The 17,218-nt window shown below is 30.7% G+C and overlaps 1 protein-coding gene across 8 annotated transcripts in view; it reads left to right on the top strand.

Annotated features, from left to right (window-relative positions):
- LOC111311511 (insulin-degrading enzyme-like 1, peroxisomal) overlaps positions 1-17,218 on the top strand; it is a 53,109-nt gene that overhangs the window by 15,388 nt on the left and 20,503 nt on the right. For 7 of the 8 annotated variants that reach the window (XM_089755838.1, XM_089755808.1, XM_022910942.2 and 4 more), the window contains 10 exons: positions 8,928-9,020; positions 9,192-9,277; positions 10,260-10,346; positions 10,626-10,729; positions 12,181-12,283; positions 12,443-12,538; positions 12,661-12,850; positions 13,000-13,061; positions 13,696-13,800; positions 16,006-16,207. In XM_089755838.1, the coding sequence (XP_089611964.1) occupies positions 8,928-9,020; positions 9,192-9,277; positions 10,260-10,346; positions 10,626-10,729; positions 12,181-12,283; positions 12,443-12,538; positions 12,661-12,850; positions 13,000-13,061; positions 13,696-13,800; positions 16,006-16,207 (1,128 nt within the window). The remainder of the gene's footprint in view (positions 1-8,927; positions 9,021-9,191; positions 9,278-10,259; positions 10,347-10,625; positions 10,730-12,180; positions 12,284-12,442; positions 12,539-12,660; positions 12,851-12,999; positions 13,062-13,695; positions 13,801-16,005; positions 16,208-17,218) is intronic. The other variant, XM_089755750.1, reaches the window with a different exon arrangement.

Genomic DNA, 17,218 nt, shown 5'->3' with positions numbered 1-17,218 from the left:
AAGTCTAATGAAATTTGTAATGGAAACTTAAAGATTCACAATTTAAGTTCAAAATTCAAAGATTCAGATTCGCAAGAACCTTTCAATTTCATAAGAATTCACTGAAATTTAATTCTCAAAATTTTAGTTTCACAAAAATTTGATTTGTGAAATTTTAGATATGCGAGAATTCACATTTGTGAGATTTCAAGATTCGCATTTGTGAGATTCTCATCCAAAGTTTCAATTCAAGGATTCACATGCAAATTGCAAAGCTCACATCCAACATCTAAAGATTCTCATTCAAATTTTAAAGATTCACATCTAAAAGTTCAAAGCTTCATTTGAGTTTGAAGATTCACATTCGATAAATTTTAAGGTTTCACACCTCAAAGATTCTCATTTGAAACTCAAAACTCAAAGATTCTCATTTGAAAACTCAAAGATTCTTATTTGAAAATTCACAATCCTGTCTTAAAAGACTTTATCCAAAAATTCAAAAAAATTTTTTTTGATGACTTTCAAACTTTTACCAAAGTCAAAATTTTGTATGTAATGAATGTTATGATCAATGATACAAATTTTTTCTTATTGATGCAAATGCAACAATCTAGATTCTTATAATGCCCTATTTTAAGTTATAATTCCAATGTTTACTAGCTTATGCATGTCCAAACAAAGTTTTAATTCATCGAATTATGTGCATGTACCATTCAAACAACAATGCTAACATAATGCATGGAATGTGGATGTCAATAATGTCATGAAATCCTAAATAATTGTGGTAATATGATTTTAGCACTAGTCATCTCAGAATAAATTTTACCTTTTATCACTTGATCATCGCTCATAAGCTTCTCAGCACAAACCATTTCAAAATAAATTTCGTCCTTCATCACTTGGTCACCACTTATAGGTTTCTCAACATTAGTCATTTCAGAATAAATTTTACCCACTTATCCATATTATTTTCATCATTCAATCATAACTTACAAGTTATGTCGATTGATTTATCCCCATATCCATCACTTGGTTATATCACTTTTTTAAATTTTGCCTTCTTTTCATTTTGTTGAACAATACATCATCATATTCATCATTTGGTCACACCATGTATCTTCTCAAATCATCTTTTATAGGTTTCTACCATCTTTTTATTTTTTTACCCCCTATCATCCTGAATTTTTTTCAAAATAATGCAATAATCTTTTAAGCACATATTCATTCATCATTATCATTTCAAATCGTGACAAATACAATGTAATCACACATTCTCTCCATTTGCTTTGTGAATAAGAAAATATAAGGTGAATTGAGAGAAAGATAATTAATGAAGAGTGAGTCTAGTACAAAATAAATAAGCAAAGAAACAAATTCAAAGCATGTCATTAGGAATGGTATTGAACAAATGAAATAACAATATCCAAACAATGAATACCTAAACAATTCTTAGCATTAATCTAGAATCAATTTTTAAAAACTCATTCCATTGATTTCTAAGATCAATCTTGAACTTTGCCTCAATTTTGAAGAATCTTCAAACGTCTTTGACCATTTCTTCATGTGAATTGTTTATCTAATTCTCAACTAAGATATTTTTTACCCAAATTACCCTTTCAGGTTTTCAATTTGAGTCTTCCTTTTCTCTTTTTTTCCTCTTTTTTTCATTCTTATATTTTTTTTTATTTTTTTCTTTATTTATTTATTTATTTATTTATTTTTATCTTTCATCCATTAGTGATATCTCTCACCCATCAATCTTTAGAGCAATGTAGCTTGATTCTATTATTCCATCATGAGTATGCCTTAGTTCAACATATGATCATTCAGTTCGAGCATTTACATTTAATCCAAATGAACTTTTAAAGGTTATAATATAGGCTATAGTAAAGGGTCATAAAAGAAACAAATAAAGTAGGCTCAAAGCATATGTTTTAAAGGGTTCAGAACCAAATGATCATTTTTTATCATCTGATGCAGCTTGGTATCTTGCCCCACTTTACATTATTTTACTACTTTTTCTTCTTCCATTCATTTCATTCCTTACAAAAAGATTCTCATTATTTTACCCCAAATCATGTGTGGCATTTTTTTTTCTTTTTTTTCTTTACTTTTTTTTAGATCTTTAATGATCTTTTACCTCTTTTTCTTTCCCAAAAGTTATCCCACAATGTGGAGGGTGATCCTTGGTCGGGGTTCTTTAGAAAAAAAATTCATAATAGGCTCAAAAAGGTAGTAATGAATGGTTTTTCTAATGGTAAAAAAAAGATGACTATTTTTTATCTCAAATGTGAATGCTGTGTTTGAAAATCATCATTTGAACAAAAACAAGTTCATGGATCTTTATAAAAGACTACATATCTTCAAGACATATTTATTTCACATCTACTAACAGCTCACTTCTTTTGCTTAAACAATCTCTTCAGATCAATGTGAATGAGTTTTCAAAATTAAATTTCAAAATTATTGTTATCATTGTCTAAATATTCACCATCTAAAATTTAAGAATAAAAATGAAAAGTTATGAAAGGTAACAAAGCATGAAACACTAGTTGAATGAAAGAGAAAATGTAATGAAATGCATTATCCTTGTCTTTTATTAAAATGATAACAAATGAAATCCTATTGCATAAAAAAAATTATAACATTACTTTAAAAGAAAACCTAGAATGACAAGTAACATTTAACTAGCCTTAACATATTTTTTCTTTCCAAGATTATGCCCCACGCAATCAAGTAAAAGATTTTTATAGACATTTTGCCCTCTTGATTTGTTACAGCTCTCCAAGTCTTTTTAAATCACACTCGTTCTTGATCTTCACTTGAAACATTGATATTGTGATTGGACAATAGATTGCTGCTAACATTAGGCATTGTTATCCCTCTGTATTAAAATTTATCATCCCATCCTTAATCAATTGTTGCACCTTATGCTTTAAAACAGTGTAATTCTCTATGGAATGAGCGACAATCCCATAGTGATAGTCATAGTGGGCTGTAAGATCATACCACTTATGATAGGATGGCTGGAGTGGCTCCAAATTGCTAAAGGCAATCAAGTGGTTGTTATAAAGCTCTTGATATAATTTCATACAAGTCATAGGGATTGGATCAAATACGAGTTTTTCTCGAATAGTTTGTTGCTCTCGTGAATCACTTGTTGGGTTAGCAGAATGAATCTAGGGTCTTGTGAGAGGTTGAATATTAAGGCTATATATGGGAACTTAAGGGCTAAAAACAGGTTGGTATGTTGATGGATAAAATGGCAATGAGGTTGGTCGATATGGGTAGGATGAAGTATTGTTCACAACTGACAGTATAGGGAATAACCTTGGGGTGGATAAGGTTGATATCCCCTAAACTGTCTATCAAAACTCATGGCTTAAACTTCAATCTCTTTTTTCTTTGGCCCTTTCTCGGTTTTCCCTCCTTTCAACTTGTCATTTTTAATGGCATTCTCAATGATTTCGTCTGAGATCATCATGTCAGTGAAATTTTTTATGGCATTCCCTATCATCTTTTCATAATAGGAATATTTTGAAGTGCTAACAAATAACACCATGATTTTTTTTTTAGTTAAAAGAAGTTGTACCTGAGTAGCCATGTCCCTCTACCTTTGGGCATACTCTTTAAAGGATTTAGTTACCTTTTTTTTTCATATTTTGCAAAGATAAGTGATTAGAGGCTAAGTCTACAACATGTCGATACTGACAATGAAATCATGGATCATATCACTCTATGAATGAATGCAGATATTATCCAGCTAGATATATCATATAGTAGTAAAGTTAGTAAGACTATCTTAGAATACATACATTAATAGCTTCTTATTATTAACATGGGTAGTCATTTTTTGATAGTACATGATGATATGAATTTTTGAACACTTTGTACCATCATACTTTTCAAACTTTAAAACCTTGAATTTTAAAAGAAAAATGACATCTAGGACTAAACAGAGCCTTGCAGCATCTACGAAACCATAAAAATTAATTCCTTCCATAGCTCGTAAACTTTCTTCTAATAAGTTCATCTTCTGTTCAATTTTTTAGGCTTTCAAAGTCTCTTTTTCCTTAGGCCTCAATTTTCTTTTCTCTTTTAGATCATTTAAGTTGGGGATTGGTAGTAGTTTCATCATTTTTCTAGTAAAGATAAGATTTACATAACTTTGGTACTGCCTCAGATTCGAAGCAGATGGTATTTTAGGGTATGTATATCCTATAGGGTATGTGAACTATTGAGGTGATGCATCATGAGTGGATTGAGCTTGATGAAACTTAAAGCTAGAAAGGTATAGAAGGTCAGTCACCGCTTGTAATGGATGGTTTTGTTGGCTAGCTTTTTCTTTGACATTCTTCCCCTTGTTCAACTTATTCAAAGCCTCTAGAATCCTATTTAATTTCCTTCAAGCTCTTGGGCTTTCTCTATCCTCTCAAGATGGTTGAAATTTTCTTGTTTCATCTATCTGGCTTAAGCTCTTTTATTGTATTGGTAAGTGAGGTTCTTACTTGGTGGAGCTATCTTTGAACCTTGAGCACTATAATTATGATAAAAAATGCTATGCTATGCTTTATGTTTAGTATATTGATGCATAAATGAAATGCATACTTTCATAGATAAAATGAAAATGATGCAGATGCACAATGTTACATATAAAAATGAAAATGATGCATTGCATGATAATACAAATGCACAAAGTCAAACAAACAAAATAGTTATATCACAAACCATCACTTATCGTGTCCTAACTTCAGGTTACATCTATCAATGGGTAGGAATGGCTTTATCTTAAAGCTAGCCTCTTAAGGGTGAACTATATGTAAGGTTAAGTGATTTTAACCATTAAAAGTTCTCAAATTATTCTTTACATCATTGTCCATCACAGACTAGTAAGGTATTTCAATCTTCACCAATCATAGGCTACCAACGAAAATGATTCAATTTAAGTGGGAGTATTTCGTTAGCCATTATGGAGATTATCATTTCACGAGAGCGTAGATACTTTACTCCTTCTTAAGAGGGACAGAGCCAAGGTATAGAGCTCATATAATACAAATGTATGTGATAGTGTGTGAAGGAACATATAATGAAAGAACATATAGGTTTCATACCCTAAAAATAAAAGACAAAAAACACAAAAACGTTAGTAAACAAATCATTACAATTTAAAACCATTAGACCAAAGAATAGGAAAAATTTAAAAGTTTATGGCTTGACTCTCTATGGCTGTCCCTAGTAGAGTTATCAAACAGTCATAACATATAGATCCGTAAATCTATAGCTAGACTTAACAAATGAAGTTACTACCAATCTTTTTTATTTAGATATGATTAGCCACTTAAAGAATCTATCATTTTAAGGAGCTCCTAAGTTTGACTAAGGGTCCATAAAAGAATAGATTCAAGTCTACAAACTAGAACAAGATCCACGAGTTCGGTTACATGTGGGAAAGATTATAACACCGCCATAAGCCCATCCAAAAAATGATACCATATTATTTTAAATTCATCTTAAAGCTTGATTCAAATGGTTTTAAATTTTTTATGTCGAAATATTGAAAATAATTTTTAAGATTCTCCATCAATCTGGTAGAATTCTTAAAAATATTTTTTCACTTTAAGAATATTCAAGAATCCCATTTATTTTCTTGAAGAGGCTCCATTATCAAAAAAATATTTATTTATTATTCTTTTTGTTGAAAATATATATAATTATTTCACCATTTGGGCCAAATTACAAATATTTTCTCTTTTTGAATTTCTAAATTTTTTACCATTTAGGTCAATTTAGAAATATTTTCTTTTTTTAGAAATTTTTAAATTTTCCACCATTTGGGCCTATTTAGAAATTTTCTTTTTTTTTTTTCAGAAAGAAAATAATATGAAAATTATTTTTTATTGAAATTTCATTAAATTATTTCACCATTTGAGACAAATTTAAAGAAATTTCTCACATGGAGATTTCTTAGAAAATTTATCATTTGAAATTTCTAAGAATCTCATCATTGGATAATTATCAAATATTTTCAACCAAAAAATTTTATTTTTTCCTTTTTTTTTGGTTTTTTTATTGAGAATAAACATTAATTATTACTGTTGAAACTTTATCTAAATTATTCCACCACTTGGGACAAATTTAGACAAAAATTTCTCACCTAAGAATTTTATAAAAATTTACCATTTGAAATTTCTATAAATTTCATCATCGAATAATTATCATTTATTTTAAAAAATTTTATATTTTTTATATTTTTTTAAATTTATTCATGAAAAATATGTAAAAAATAAATTAAATTAAAAAAAACCAAAATAGGAAAACAGCTTGACTCAACGGCTTTGGTGGCTTGGCTCCAGGTAGAAAAAGCGACTTGGAGAACGTGACTTGGCAGCTTGACTCAGCTCAAGGGATTGGCTAATACGCGAGTCAAACGTTAGTCAGAAACGGGTCAGCACTACGAGTTGAATCACCTAAATGAAAAATGCGCAGATCTTGGTTCTTCTTAAACCCCAAAACGATGTCGTTTTGGTAAGGTTATAAAAGTCAAATTCCAGCTTTCTGCTTCAGGTTTCCTTTTCCCCCTCTCTTTCTTCCCTTTCTTTTCTCTTCCTTTCTCTATAACCTGAATGAACTCCAATTGAACACTTCACCAGATTCTGAAAATTTCATCAGAATCTGGGTTGGTTTTCTGAAAGTTCACCTTAAAATTCAATCGATGCTGGAATTTCAATCAGATTCTGGGAAACCTGCCAAAAAATTCAATCGGTGCCAAAAAATTCAATTAGCACTGAAAAATTCATTGAAAACTAGAAATTTTTTAGAAATCCAGGAATTTTCTAGATTTTTTTAGAAAAATCCATCTTTTTTTTTACACAAAAATCTTCGAAAATTATTTTCTTACTGCTTTCTGCTTTTTGTGTTTTTAATTTCTATGATTTTTTGTGTTCTTCCTCTAATCCATGGGCATGTATTTATAAGGTTTTGAGCCTAAAAACCCTAAACAAAATATGAATTTTACTTTCTTTTAAATCCAAACTTTCATCTCGAATTTATCCCAAATTCAATAACCCAAAGAAACAATCCCAAACCAATCCAACCTCCCTAGAATTTTTCTAATTTTTTAATTAAAAAAAACACCTTGGACAGATCAAAGTGTCTACAATTATTTGATATTTAAATAACTATTTTTATTTTTTCATGCAAAAAATTTATTAAGATAAAAACAAATAGACAAAAAAAAAATAACTTTGACATCAGAATTATTAAACTTTTGAGAGGAGCACAATCATTTTTTAAAAAATTGAAATATGGAAAAATTAAGTGTAAAAGAAAATAAGTTGTAAAAAATAGAGACACTTAATTTTAGAGAGATTTTATCCATTAATTTTATTTTTATTATGTTAAAAAATAATCAAACAACAAAAGATAAGTTAAAAATTACAAAATGTGTTTCACAATTACGTATCAACCGAAATAAGTTAATCTAATAAAATTTACCGAAACTAGTCGAAACTGATAAAAACAATTTGTATTATTTGATACCAAGTCTGATACAAAAAACTACTCTTAATAATACCTTTTTTGTATAACTAAAGTCTACCGGCCGCTACGATTGGTACCAAAACAAAATTAACAACATTAATGGGAACCTTTCGATGTATGGATATTTGATGTATGAGTAGGTTAAATTGCAAGTAGTATCTAAAAAATCCTCTTAGGGGTGTTTGGTTAGCAAATTTTAATTTTCTCTTTTGAAATTTTACTTTTCGTAATCTGATTCCTTTGGTTTAGGGTGCTGTCAATGGAGTACAAAAATGTTGAATTCCAACAATGTCAAAGAGGGAAGAATAAGAGAATCTAAAACTCTAATCTTCCTAAAGTTTTTTTGCATTTCACCTAGAATTTAAATTTTTTCCATCTTTTGCCCAAAAAAAAAATGGTTTTTAAGATCTATTTTACTCTTCAATATCCAAAAAGTTAAATAATTAATTGAGATTCAATCATATACGCAAGTTTTATAGTTTCAACAAGATTTCATTTTTAAGATAAAAAAATGTAGTTTTAATGTAGTTTTTGTTAAAAATATATTATATATGAAAATTATTTTTTAAAAATTTTTTAGTTTCAATAAAAGACTATGATTTTAAGATTAAAAATGTAGTCTTTATTAAAAACATATTATGAGAAATTTTATTTTAAAAATTCTATAGTTTCAACAAAATTATGTTTTTAATTTTAAAAACATAGTTTTTGTTGAAAATATATTATGAGACAAAGACAAAAAAATGCTACTCATAGGATATGAGTAGAATCAACATAAACTACATTTTTAAGATAAAAATATAATCTATTATGAAAAGAAACCACGTTTTTAGATGAAAAACATAGTCTATTATAAAAATATATTATGAAAATAATTATAATATATTTTCATAATATTTTTCTTAATTTATATGTTAAATAAGTAAATAATTTACATATTATGTACACAATAAAACCAAAAATAATTTAGCACACCTTTCAACCCCACATTGATCTTATCGTAAAAATCAATTCTTATATTTACTCTGCTTAAGAATAATCAAAGTTAGAATAACAATTATGCTCTATGCAACTTAAGAAAATATACATACAAACTTCAACTAATAATGTAACTAAAGGCAATACAGTAATAAATGATGTGATTAAAATATCGCAACTCCAACACATAAATCTAATATCCTTCAGAATTAGTCAAGCAAGATCATTTAAGGGAGAATTACTTTCCCTTTTAAGAATATTAGATTTCGCAAACAAAACGTTCTTTAATAGTTTTTATCATTTTGTTTGTTCTATGATTAGAAGGCCTTAAAAAAGGGTGCCAGTTATCATAGCTGATAAAATCTCTTTATATAGTTGGTATGACAAATAAACTTCGAAAATTAATGAAATTGTTGAAAAAAAATTTGCAGGATGGGCTATGCAATTGTTTGCTCATGAAAATGAGATAACATCGGAGCTCTCTTTTTTTACAGTAACAGTTGATCTTACTGAAGATGGTCATGGTTAGCATTTATGTTTATTTGATTTCTGCCAAAGATCCTGGACATAGTATATCATATCATATTATATTATATTATATTACATGATTAATGTAAGAATCCATTATGTATGTCTTTTAACAAAGATTTCTTTGATTTTATCACTGATATAGCTTTCCCTGACTGAATTTTCAGAGCATATGCAGGATGTTGTAGGGTTGCTCTTTAAATACATCAAATTCTTGAGGGAGTCTGGTATTTGTAAACGGGTATTTGAGGAGGTATGTGACTCTGTATGAGCACTAAGAATATAAGAATGAATTGTAACTATCAATAGGCTGAACCTAGGTATGCTATTGACAAATTTAATGATGGTTTAGCTATCTGTCCTGGTTTTCACTTTTCTTATATTGTGATATGCCCTGAATTTTTGCTATTCGCAGTTGCATACCTTGAATTCTTGCTATTCACTGTTGGGTATTTGTTTAAGTTGATTTGCAACAAAAAAGTAGAATCACGCTGGTTTGTACGTATGTTAATGGATAGTCTCACATGAAAAAATTCGTTAGAAACATGGTATTTACCTTCAAGTTTTATGTTTAAGTTTCATTATTTGATTAAAAGCAGAAAAGCATTAGGTGAATTATATACTTAAATAACATCATTTATTGCTTCTCTACGTCGAATTTTGTAATCTCATCTAGATATATTATTGTGTGAATAAGTTTCCTTTTCCATTGAAAAAAATCCATCCTAAATTTTTCTTTTAATTTCATACTTCGCACTTATATTAATTTTTTCTTTTTTCTTTTTTACTTTTTGACTTTAAAATCCACTAAACCTCAATACATTATATAAAATTTAAAATTTTAGTATAAAATGTAATGAAGTACTCAAATTTTTTCTCATTAAAAAGCTTTAATAAGAAAAGTATGCATTCAAATTGTTCTTATAATAACTGTTGCACTATATTTTTCACCCAAAAAAAAAGTATGCATTGAAATTGTTGCAAAAATACTTTTTGCAGTGTGAGATGTTGTGATCAACTTTGAGCTAGGTTCGTCGTGCATTAGTTAGGAAAAATGACGAATTTCAATATTGAGAATTAGATCTAAAGCTAAATTTAATGTTTATCAATTCTGTCATCCTAGCTAGCTATGCTTCAATTTGAACAGCAGTGAAGCTGGAGATGCGGTAAGAACTCTGTCTTGCTGGTTCTATTTATCGGAGAGTCGTATAAGACATTTTTATTTTTGTCTGAAGCTTTCAGCCGTTTGTGAGATAGAATTTCACTATCAAGACAAGATCCCACCCTTTAATTATGTTGTGAAAATCGCATCAAGAATGCAGGTAATTCCTTTTATATAGTCCCTTATTTAATAGTAATTGGTTTTTACTGTAAAGCATTTTGATACATTTTTCTCATAAAACTTCTATATACTTGATCAGTCTATCCTGGGCTCCTTAAGTAGTGTTTGTTGTGGAATGATTTCTCGAAAATCTAAAGTGATTCGTTCTAATAAGCATAGAGCTATCGTATTGAGGATCTTGTGTTGCAAAATCAACTAGCTTTTTTTTTTTTTTTTTTGATGACAAGCTAGTTTGATTCCTTTGAAATTCTATTCTCAGAAATATCCTCCCAAAGATTGGTTGGTAGGCTCATTGTTGCCTTCAAATTTCAGTCCTGAGCTTGTACAGATGATTCTGAGAGAGTTGTCACCAAAGAATGTCCGGTATGTATTTGAATATAAGTTTTTAACTTTTAATTAATCAAATTATTTTGAGAGAGTTCTCACAAAAGAATGTTCGGTATGCATTTGAATCCTAAATCCAAAACCTGCATTAAAAATTTTAAATTTGAACCTGCCAAATTGTGGATTGACCAAGAAAGTTAGAGACCGAACTCAGACAAAACGTGAATCCAAAAGAATCTGAACCCAAAAAAAAAAATCCTATCTCTTTTTCTTCATTGTACCATCGTCGATTGTAATGAAGCTACCTCATTCATTACCATTTTTTTTTTTTTGGAAAAAATCATAGCACGGATGTTTTTTACCTTCAACCAGACGAATTTGTCGTAAAATATCAACTCCATATTCCATGGTTTGGTCCAGAAGAACCATTCAGTCAGCCGTGTTTTTCCATCCTTCAACATACCTAACATTTCCTCCCTAGATTCGAATCTTAACAATATCATGCTGCCTCCCATTACAGTAACTGAGAATTTGTCGTAACATGTGAGACCCCCTGGCTGAAGATATGCTGTTGCAGCATGTGGATTGATTGAGGGTTTTTCACCTCAGCCACTGCACAATTTTTTAGCCATTGCATATCTAATTGACTAATTCTTCCTCCTTCATGACTGTCGGCTTATCATCATCAGGCTGCACATCAGCGATCTGTAAGGGTTCTTCGACCATTTATTCTTTCCTATTGATGGAACATCAAAGGCATTGGTTGTCTGATTTGATAGATTTCTTCTGACCACTTCCGTATACGATGGTCTATCATCTCCCGTTGTTGTCAAGCGAGGCCGTGAAGCACTACTGACATTTCTAACAACTGGTTTTTTTCCTGCAGCACCTACATATCCCTCTCATACTTTGCTAGTCCCACCCTTAAGAACCATCCATTCCAGCTTGTGCCATCCAGTGCTCTTATGACTGACAAAGCCTTTCTCAGGTCTTTGAACCTAAAGAAGCCAAATTTTCCGTGTCTTGAATTTCTTCTATCGAGAGGAATGTAGAAATCCAAAACCCTGCCATACTCCATTACCAAGTCCGGCAACTCACTTCCCCTACCCTTAAGATGGATGTTATCAACATAAACAGTAATAAGTTTCCTCTTCCAGTGCTCCAAATCTGACATGCTGCGTCTGTGATTCCCATTTGGATTGTGGCGTTGCTTCCCGTCGTACCATCACTCTCTCTCTCATTTTATTTGTAGCTTGTCGGTTTAAAATAATAATCCGATTAATTTACGATTCAACCAGCTTTATTATTATTATAATTATTTTACTTCATGCCAAACAATTTAGAAGAAAAAACCTTTCTTTCTGGTATTTCTTTTCCTTTTCCCTTCCCTCATTTTTTTTTCTTTCATTTGAACAAAAAATCCTAGATATAAATATGTTGGTGTTTGTGCTATGTTTTTTTCCTCTAATAAGTGCTCTCTGTTTTAACAGAATCTTCTGGGCGTCAAAGAAATTTGAAGGGAAGACGGATAAGGTTGAACCGTGGTATTGTACTGCTTATTCTGTTGAGCGGGTCACTACCTCGATGATTGAGGTTGCCTTTGATCTTTCCCATCATATTGTTATATAATAAATTCGTAGAATTCCATTCTTTTGCTATACTCTCTAGTTTATAAGTGTATGGTAAGTGGTAACTAATTTAATTACATCAAGAGAAAAAGGTACTTGATGGAACCTTTTACTTTGATTGCAGAAATGGATGTCATCAGCTCCTATTGATAATTTGCAGCTACCAGCAGCTAATATGTTCATACCTAAAAATTTTTCTCTCAAGGATGCCCGAGAAAAGTTAAGTTGTTCAATCAAGTTTATTTGTAGTAATTGTCTTTATCGATTGATCCCAAGTCCCAACTCTAGTTAGTAGTTACTTTGATTTAATGAATTAAGCTTCGGATATATTCGATCAAGCAGGTCAAGTTTCCAGTTTTGTTAAGAAAGTCATCCTATTCAAAATTGTGGTACAAACCTGATACAATGTTCTCCATACCCAAGGCATTTGTTAAAATTGAATTCAACTGTCCCCATGCTAGAATCTCTCCTGAAGCTGAAGTTCTTAGAAACATTTTTCTACGGTTGTTGAGGGATTACTTGAATGAACACGGTAAATTAATTGTCTTAGCAGTTAATTCTTTGTTAATCGCAATTAATTTTCTGCTCTGTTCCCCCTTTTTTCTTGCTCTTTACTCAAAATTCAAAAGCTCCGCTCCCCACCTTCTTGACAAAACCCGCGTTTTATCTTCTATCCTTCAGTTTACTACGCTCAAGTTGCTGGCCTTCATTGTTATATACGGCACACAGACAGAGGTTTTGAGGTAAATGCTCCTCTCATTTCTTATTTGGCATCAACTTGAGTGGCTATTGGTATTTGGTAGAGCCTCGATTTATTTCTATGAAATCTTTTAAACCCACTATTACATGACATCATGATATGGTATCAAACATGGATACACTATGTTTTTGTTTTTTTTAATAATTTTTTATATTAATTTTGAGGAGCAGAGTGTTATACCTACATGAATAATTAAGTGTTCAAGAAATGTCAGACACGGATACTCTAAGATAAAATGAAGAGTTCATATAACAAAATTTGAAAAAAAAAAATTATGCTGATATATATGCAAGGTTTTGAAAAAGCAAGATTAATAAGATTAAATAAAGAAATTGATAGAATAATTATATGATATAATCAAATCATACATCCTACATGTAAGTAAATATGCAAAATTATGACCTGGATAGGATGCTCAAAAGAGGAAGCATTTCCTGATTTTAAAATTATGATCTAAGACTATTTTGTTATTAAAAATTAATTTAAGTAAATTATTTTCTTGCTCGTTCTCTAGGTGGGTTTGTGGATCCAGGGATTGTAGAATCAGCCTGCATCATTCCTTATATTCTTTATTATTTAAGTTGTGTTCCTAACTTAGTATGGTTTTTCTTCTATAGGTGACACTCTCTGGTTATAACGACAAGGTGAACATTTTGCTGGAAACAGTAATTGATAAGATTGCAAATTTTGATGTGAAACCCGATAGGTTCTCTATTATCAAGGTAATGCATTCCATTAACTTATGATTTTTCACCCTTTTTCATCACCAGTCAATACTATCTATCATCAATATCTATAGTCAGTGCTCAGTACTACTATACAATTAAAACAAAATGTGAAATTTTGGACGGGTTTAAGATGTTGATGGAGGTGGTCAATTTGTTATGTTATTTTTATGATTATTCAAGAAAATCTGTTTTGAATTCTTGGTGGCTAACTGGGAATGGTTCTTATTTACTTGGAAGTTTTGTTTGATTTGTTCCCCATGATGAATTCTCTGTATTCTTCTTTTATTGATATTCGGTGGAGCAAGGAATTTTAGTTTTGAATTTACGGTTGGTTTGATTTGTTTCTTGTTTGCTAGTTGTATGTTCTTAAGATGCTCTATACACTTGTAACAAAACTATTATTTTGTTCTTTATAAAATCTATTTGGTTGAGAGAGAGGGAGAATGCTGTGGCGTGGAGGCAGCTTTTGAAAGGGAAGAAAGCTTAGAAGAATCCGGGTACCCAATGTTGTTTTGTTCATAAGCATAAATCAAGGAGGTGAGTTGTGTACGTGTCGTTTGCTAATCATAGCTTCTGTCAGGTTTCATGACATGTGAAATGTGTTTTTTTGGGTGATTCTGGTTGTTAATGGGAAGGTTGTCATTGCTTATTAGAATGTATTTGGATAAGCTAACGGCAGGGTTGATTCTTTGGCAAAGAATGATGTGGAAGGGATGGATGATTTTGAAAGTTGATGATAAGGCTGGCCATTGATTATATCAGTATATATTTTCAGAAGCTAATGGCATGGTTGGTTCTTTGGCAAAGGAAGATGTGGCTTGAGGAAATACGTGTATACATGATTGTGGGATTGGTGTTTGCTTGGTTGTCATATGCACCTCCTAATGGCTTTATAAAGTGGAGCTTAACAAGTACTTTAAATACATTTTAATGAATTGTCATTGGCTATGGGATTTTCAAACTCTCAGCTTGATTGTCGTTTTTTAATGCGACTGGTGTAATGGAATTTCAAAAATGAAGTTTCAATGATTTTGGTTTGGCTTTGCTGATGATTAGAGAAGCTAATGGTCTGACAGATTGATTGGCAAAGTCAGGTATGTCTTGAGCTGATTTGGTTTTGGCAAGGTGGTGAGATGTGATCCTTTTCCATTGAGTGCTGAATTTTTTTTTCATCAAGAACAAGTGGTAACCTCCTAATATTTTTTCTGATTTCATTATATGAGCTTATCTGTTAGAGTTGCATCAGTTGATTGGATTCTAGCTATATCTTATATTATGTTTTGTTCTTTTTAGTTTAGGAAGTTTGGTTTTTTGGGGAGTACTCAGTATTTTGTTGTTGAGGCTCCTTTGTTTTGGATGTATTTTGGACAAGTGAGAGATTTTTTATGTCTCTCTCCTTGTTTCTTTAACTTTCAAGAAACTTCATTGGCTTAGGGAAAAAAAAAGTTTAGTTGCAGCCAGAATCGTTGGGGATTTCCACTGGGTACATGACAGGCAAGGCTTGGATGCGGGTAGCGTGGTGTCCGATACTGTGTGGCCTTTACGCCACCAGGGGTGATCAAGATCAATGTTGATGCAGCTGTCAGGTTGGAGGCTGGTAGTACAGTTTGCTTGGGAGTAGTGGCAAGAGATTCTGAAGGTAGGGTTTTGTTTGTTGTCATTTCTGAAGTCGATAAGTTCCTTCAAGCAGAGGTCAAGGCAACTTTGTTTGGTTTGCAATTGGGTCAGGACAATGTTATTGCTTCTCTACAGATGAAATCTCAAAAAAGGATGAGAGTTTTTGGGAGCGGGAAGACTTAATGAAGATACTGTGGACCTTGCTTTCGAGTGTAACTCATGCCAATTTCTTCATGCGAGGAGGGATGCTAATTTCTTTGCTCATAATTTAGCTAGATTAGATTGTGATTTGGGTGGTTTAAGGTTTTGTGGAGATCTCTCTAATGTTTTTTGTAATCCAAATTCTAGCTTATATTAAAGAAATTCAATTTCTAATAAAATTCTATAGTTCTCTCCACCTTGGAAGGGAAAGTTAAGAAAAATGGAAACTTATTGGCTCAGTATCTAATAAAACATCTAATATGAAAGTTACTTCAATAAGTCAAGTGTATTGCTTCCATGTGTTAATTTAATAACCTTTTGTTTTAAGTTTATCTTTTTTTTTTTTTTGCCACAATTTCATCTTTTGCTCTTTATCATCAGGAAATGATAACAAAGGACATTCACAACAACAAATTTCAAGAACCCTCTGAGCTGGCTAAGGTCTACTGCTCATTAATATTGAAGGATAAACAATGGCCTTGGAAGGACAGACTTGAAGTTTTACCTCCTTTGAAAGTAGAAGACCTTGTCAAATTTATTCCCATGATGTTCTCAAGCACCTTTTTGGAGTGTTTCATAGCAGGTTCGTTCTATGTTTCTTCTCCTTCTCTTTGCATCAACCAAAAATAAAATAAAATAAAATAAAAACAGAAAATCTACAAATATATATATATTTATATATAAAGAGTAATCTATACCAGTGTAAAATTAATTAAATTTTACAACCAACTTCATGACTTAATATTTTTTCAGCCAAATAAAGCAGTAATTTATTAAAAATTGGAATTAGAAAAGCAAATCTGGATTTGAAAGATATTCCAAGAATACAGAAAATTTAATTTTAAGATTTTGGCAAGACCAATAATGGGCTAGCTGAAATTATTTATATTTTAGAATATATTCGCAGAAAGGCTGATTTTACTGGAAAAATGAAGGTACAATATAGCAAGGTAAAGGCATAACCAAAATTTTACTTCACCTTTTTTTGTCAAAAAGAATACAAAAATATATATATATATATATATATATATATATATTACAACTCAAAAGTATAACAGTAAAAGGTTAAAACTCTACAAAAATTCACTTGTCATAACATATAGATCCGAAAATTTATAACTAGACTTAATAAATGAAATTGTCACCAATTTTTTTTATCTATGTATGATTGATCACTTAAGGAATCTATCTTTTTAAGGAGTTCTTAAGTTTGACTAAGGGTCCTTAAAAGAATAAGTTTGAGTCTACAAATTAAAATAGAGTTCGAGAGTTCGATTACATATGAAGAAGGTTATAGCACCCCCACATGCCCATCCGAAGGATGGTACCGCTTTATTTTAAATTTATCATAGGGTCTCGATTCTAATGGTTTTAAAATTTAATGTTCAAATATTGAAAATAATTTTTAAGACTCTCCATCAATCTAATAAAATTTTTAAAAATATTTTCTCACCTCAAGAGTATTCAAGAATTTCATTTGATTTCTTGAAGAGGCTCCATCGTCAGAAAGATTTTTTTTAGTCTTATTTTTATTGAAAATATATCTAATTATTACATCATTTGGACCAAATTAAAAATATTTTCTTTTTCAAAA

This window comes from Durio zibethinus, chromosome 1, assembly GCF_047325235.1.
Source record: "Durio zibethinus cultivar Kanyao isolate XHJ-2024 chromosome 1, ASM4732523v1, whole genome shotgun sequence".
Taxonomy (NCBI): domain Eukaryota; kingdom Viridiplantae; phylum Streptophyta; class Magnoliopsida; order Malvales; family Malvaceae; genus Durio; species Durio zibethinus.
This window is presented reverse-complemented; position numbering and strand designations above follow the sequence as displayed.